The sequence below is a fragment of the Sabethes cyaneus genome, chromosome 2 (genome assembly GCF_943734655.1).
Source record: "Sabethes cyaneus chromosome 2, idSabCyanKW18_F2, whole genome shotgun sequence".
In the NCBI taxonomy this organism is placed as follows: domain Eukaryota; kingdom Metazoa; phylum Arthropoda; class Insecta; order Diptera; family Culicidae; genus Sabethes; species Sabethes cyaneus.
This window is the reverse complement of record NC_071354.1, coordinates 52,430,955-52,436,084: the sequence shown is the minus strand read 5'-3', so window position 1 is coordinate 52,436,084 and position 5,130 is coordinate 52,430,955. Positions and strand designations below refer to the sequence as shown.

The following is a 5,130-nucleotide window of genomic DNA, read 5'->3' as shown; positions in this document are numbered from 1 at the left end:
CACGAGCCAAGTCCCTGGCCCCAGGCCGCTGAGTCGTCCCACGGCCGACGTTCCAGTATCTCAGACCGTAGCGTAGGATTGTCGGCCTCCCAGCCGAACATACAAAGTAACGTGGGCGACGACGATTTAGAGGTCGGGGAGGAAGTGACGGTTACGAACGAGGAACTCATTGAGATCGCTAAATCCCTAAAGGTGAGCAAGACTCCGGGGCCAGACGGAATCCCGAATATAGCCATTAAAGCGGCTATGTCAGAGGCTCCCGAGTTATTCGGGGCAGTAATGAGTAGATGCCTGGAAGCTGGCCACTTCCCGAACAGATGGAAGCGACAAAACCTCGTGCTGTTGTCGAAACCGGGAACACCTCCGGGTGTCCCCTCGTCATATAGGCCGATCTGTCTGCTCGATACTGCCGGCAAGGTGCTGGAGAGGGTTATCTTTAACAGATTCGTACAGTACACGGAGGGTACAAACGGTCTGTCAAGGAACCAATTCGGCTTCCGAAAAGGCAAGTCTACAAGGTCATTGGAAGGATTAGTGTTCTGTAGAGCGCCAGTTTTGTGCGAATTTGCAAACTATGGGACTTCAGTCAGCTACACAATCCGTAGAAAGCCCGGTTCGCGACTGCAATTCATTTCACTTCGCGGCTCACATCGTTGTCACATGCCAGTTCATCCGGGATACCGTCCTTCCCAGCAACCTTACCGTTTTTCAGCTCATTGATTGAATTCTTAACCTTTTCCTGTGTTGTTAGCTCCGCAGCTTGGCCTTCGCTCACAATTCTTATCCTGTTTCTGTTGATCTCCGTGTTTACCTCTCCGTACAACATCCGAAAGTGCTCCTTCCACCTGGCTGCTACCGCCGTTTTGTGCGTTCTCATGCAAGGTGTAGTACAATGGCGTCTTGTCCGACCCATATAAGGGTGTGAGACAGGGCTGCTGTTTCTCATCGTTATAGAGGAGATACTAGTTGGGGCTAGTGGCAGCAGACCAAAACGAGAATTTCAATATCTTGGTAGCCAGATACCGCTCGATGGTGGTACCATGACTAAACGAAACATTAACATTAATATTCATACCAGATCACTCTGGGTACCAAAACCCAGTGGTGAACTAAGTGGTTGAACCAGATGGAGCAACATGTAGGAAGTATGGACCATTCAAGAAACTGGAGACAGACTAGTAGTCCAAATATATTGGTGTAGCATTTTGACGCTGGTGAAATCCTATCGAAAAAAAAGTATGAGAGAACACACTACATACCTATATTTTTGAATAGAATAATCATAAAACATTTCTCCGTTTATTTCATGAATATTATTTAATACGGTATTAACTGTTTTACTCCGTTTCTTTCAAAAGATCTCGAATGCTGTGAAGGATTCGATTCACATTAGCGTTGCTAACAACTGCACCACTCGCATCTCGCTTTTGCGATTTTAGTTTCCGTGTCTCCTCGGTAGGTTTAAGCCCTTCCTGCGCGTTGTTACAGTCACAATGGCATTCCTCCTTCGAAGGTGGCTGCGCCGTTGTCGTTGATCCTCCGGTATCAGCTTTTCCACCATCGTCCTCAACGATTACCATTCCATCGTCGGCACCCTCGGAATCACTTTCAATGCGGGCTAGTTTGTCCTCGTATGTCTTCAGCTCTTCGGAAATCGAATTAACATACTTACGAAACTGCTGAACCAACTGTTGGAATTGCTCCTTAGCATTTTCGGACCGTTTGCCTGTTTCTGAGGCTTTTGCCTGTCCGAGAAACGCCAAACATTCCATCAGAACTAGTAATGTGCAGTACAAGCGGACAACGCGCATTTTTCCTAATACTTTTTAAATTGTCAATGTGTTTTTTCACAGACTACTAGGTTGACAATTCATGATTAAGATTTTCTTTTCACAATATGCATGAATTTAATAGCAAGGTTAGAGTTTTTGGTCATTTTACCATATGATATATATTTAGAACAATCAGTTACGTGCTGTCATTTCCATAGATTTGTTTTTTATTTTACCAAATAAAAGTTGCTGAGCTTATTTGCAAAAGAAAGTAACGGGAAAAATGCTGTTTCCTCGGTTTTTGTTTGCTGATTATTAAAAATACAGGTTTGTATTAATTTATCAATCCATTGAAAGGATAATTAAAAGGGTCGAAACAGCGATGATAAAATCTATCGATGTTAAGTTGCTTTTTTACGCGCTGTTTTCAACGACCTAAACAGTATCAATGTAAAATTAGTTTTTCTGTTACATAGTATTGCCACAGCTTAGAATATATATGAGTAAGACCGTACCTAATGGCATGTGGACCTAACACAATTTATATTGGAATAATGTCTTGAACTCGTCACTGCTCAAACTGTTGATGGGTCAGCGCGCAACAAGACATCCATTCTTACTAGCGCATTCATCGTGTCTCGTAATAATAGCTGGTAATAGATTGATATCTGCGTCCAATGTTGCTGTTGCTGCTATTGCCAATCGGATGCAGCTCATCTCAGTACGGAGCATACCGATGGGTGGGTGACGGTCCTCGCAGACCCTGTCGGCGGTCGTCGAAAGAATCGCGACTGAAGTCCTCATAGACACCGAAACGGCTAATGCTGCTGCCGTTGCGACTGGTCGGTGGCGGTGTGCGACGACTGAACATCGAATCGTAGGTGCTGCTGCGGCTGCTTTCGACCGCACTGCGACGCATCAGTGGCGGAATCGGTGGCATCGGTTCGCGAGCCCTCAAGGGGGGAAAGTCACGGCCACGGATACCGTATCGCCGCTCGAACAGATCCCTCGGGTCATCGTATCGATCGTAGTAGTCAAAGGTGTCCTGCGGGAGATTTGAGAACGTAATTAGTTTTGTCTGTGGAACGACTTTACAGCTACCCCTGCAGGTCAGCCATTTAGGTAAATATGTTCGATGGATGGTAATTTAGAACCCGAATAGGTTGCACGCCGAGATGTGAAATATTTACCCGACAGCAGCCAGCACACTAAAGTCGGAACAGTAGACAAAAGAACGCAGAAATTTTGAAGCGTAACAGTTCTGACCGAAATTGGCGTAGAAGGTGGTTTACTTACGTAACTAACTTCACTGACTCACCGGTGCGTTACTTTACGAGGCGACCAAAGCGATAGAATGGAATTGCGGTTTCGGCAAGGATGCGCGTGTGTCAGGAGGGAGTTCGACAAACGACAATTGATTTTTGTCATGGCTGGCCACGGAAAGGGCTGCTAACATAATACCGTTCAATTTTTCGCAGTTAAAGTGCAGTTGAATTAAAAATAGATTGTATAATCGAAAAATCGCTGAGCTCTTATAACTTACTCTAACACATAAATTACACGAAATTAAACCTTGTCACCTTCAAAAATTTCAGTCAAAAATTGGTTTTACGTATTTTGCTGAAACCAATATAGAAATTGAAGTATTTACATGTAGAAACTGAACTATACTTAAAACGATTTAAACCAATATTGATGAGATTGTTAAACTAATTTAATAAACTGAGATTTGCTTATTTCTGTTTAGACCTGGCTTTGACACATATTCTTAGAAATAAGCAGTTCAATTGCTAGTGTTGTATGTATTGCAAAACCCCGTTACAGGTAAGCAGACCCTCGCTTATTTTATTTTAAGCATTTCAAGTAGATGAATCAGAAGTGTTTCCCTCCCCATCAGAAGCTTTTATTCAACCGAGTCGATATGCAGAACTCTTTCCCAACCGAAACGCGCACCAAACCGAGCGAGCAAATATAACGTTATAAGACTAAAGAAAGAATCTTGGTAAAACAAAAATAAACGTGTTACCCTAAATCCATCCATTATGCGATCGCGAAGGAACGGTGGCGGCGGCGGCGGTGGATACGGATCCCTGGCGTACATCGGTCGATCGCGGAACCTGGATTCGGACCAGAGCAGACGCGGACACTCCTTGGACCAGTGCCCGGAGCGGCCACAGCGGTAGCACTGCTCCGGATCACCCATACCGGGCTTCGGGCGGACCCGGCTGGTGGACACCTGTACCTTCATCGGTTGTCCGTCCACCATCATGCCGTTCAGTTCACGGATAGCTTCGTTCACGTCGCCGGTCGGATCCAAATGGACGAAGCCGTAGTTGCGCACGATATCGCATTCGACCACGGTACCGTACTTTTGAAACAGTTCGCGGACTTGCGGAGCGCGGGTCACGTCGGTCAGATTGCCTACAAAGATTTTCGTTGTGTTTGTGTTCGGCGCGCGACGGTTTCTGGCTGCTTCCACTTTAATCGCTTTACCATTGACCACGTACCCGTCAAGGTTCTGAATCGCATCACGCCCCTGGTCTTCGTTTTCCATATGCACGAAGCCGTAATTTTTAACCACATCACACTCGACTACGGTTCCGTACTTTTCGAATAATGGACGTAAATCCGAGGGCTGCGTCTTCTCATCGACATTGCCGATGAAAAGTTTAAATGTTCCGGAAGCCGGCATTTTGCTTTTCCACGCGTCAGAATTCCGGTATCCTTTTTCTATCGGCGACACACGAGTTCGCTTTTTCACACGTTACGGCCAATCTACGGGTACACAAACATATGATAATGACCATTTTCAACCAAAAGACAAAACCAAAACCCCATAAAACATGTTAGATCGATTTAAATTAGCTTACACCACCGGCAGTACGCTGCAATATTTCATTTCACACAAAAGAAAAATGGCCGAACGCTGGTGGCGAAGCAGTTTTCACCCGGATTATTTTAATCAAATCATTTCACTGGTTATGCCACTGCAATTGTACAAACCACAAATTTTGTTCCCCAGCTCCGTCACTTACCACCTGTAGCAGAATTTTATCGATATGAAGGGCAATTAAACTACACTTTTCACCTTAAAACTCACGGGTACGGAAACTCACCGCACCGTGATGGACGCCGAAAGAAAGATTAAAAACTTTTGCCTTCGTGGAACCGGAACGATGTTCGTCGCTGTTTTTGCAAATGTGTGCGTGCGTGATCGTGATTAGCTGCTGTCAAGTTTAGGATTTTTTTTATTTTGACACATTGATGCGTAATTTGCCCATTGAAGCATCGATTGACATCGAGATGGCGCTGCAGTAAAAATACACCTGGAAATTTTCGACTCAAGTTATTATCAACA

At 44.9% G+C, this 5,130-nt stretch overlaps 1 protein-coding gene across 1 annotated transcript; it reads right to left on the bottom strand.

The window, feature by feature from the left end:
- Nucleotides 1–1,936: 1,936 nt before the first annotated feature.
- LOC128738167 (RNA-binding protein lark) lies at nt 1,937–4,917 on the bottom strand. Its single transcript, XM_053833083.1, has 3 exons — nt 4,808–4,917; nt 3,799–4,547; nt 1,937–2,817 (listed from the first exon to the last, which is right to left on the bottom strand). Exons 2-3 carry the CDS (start codon nt 4,462–4,464, stop codon nt 2,491–2,493), a joined length of 993 nt encoding a protein of 330 aa, XP_053689058.1. The 5' UTR covers nt 4,465–4,547; nt 4,808–4,917; the 3' UTR covers nt 1,937–2,490.
- Between the last annotated feature and the right edge of the window lie 213 nt (nt 4,918–5,130).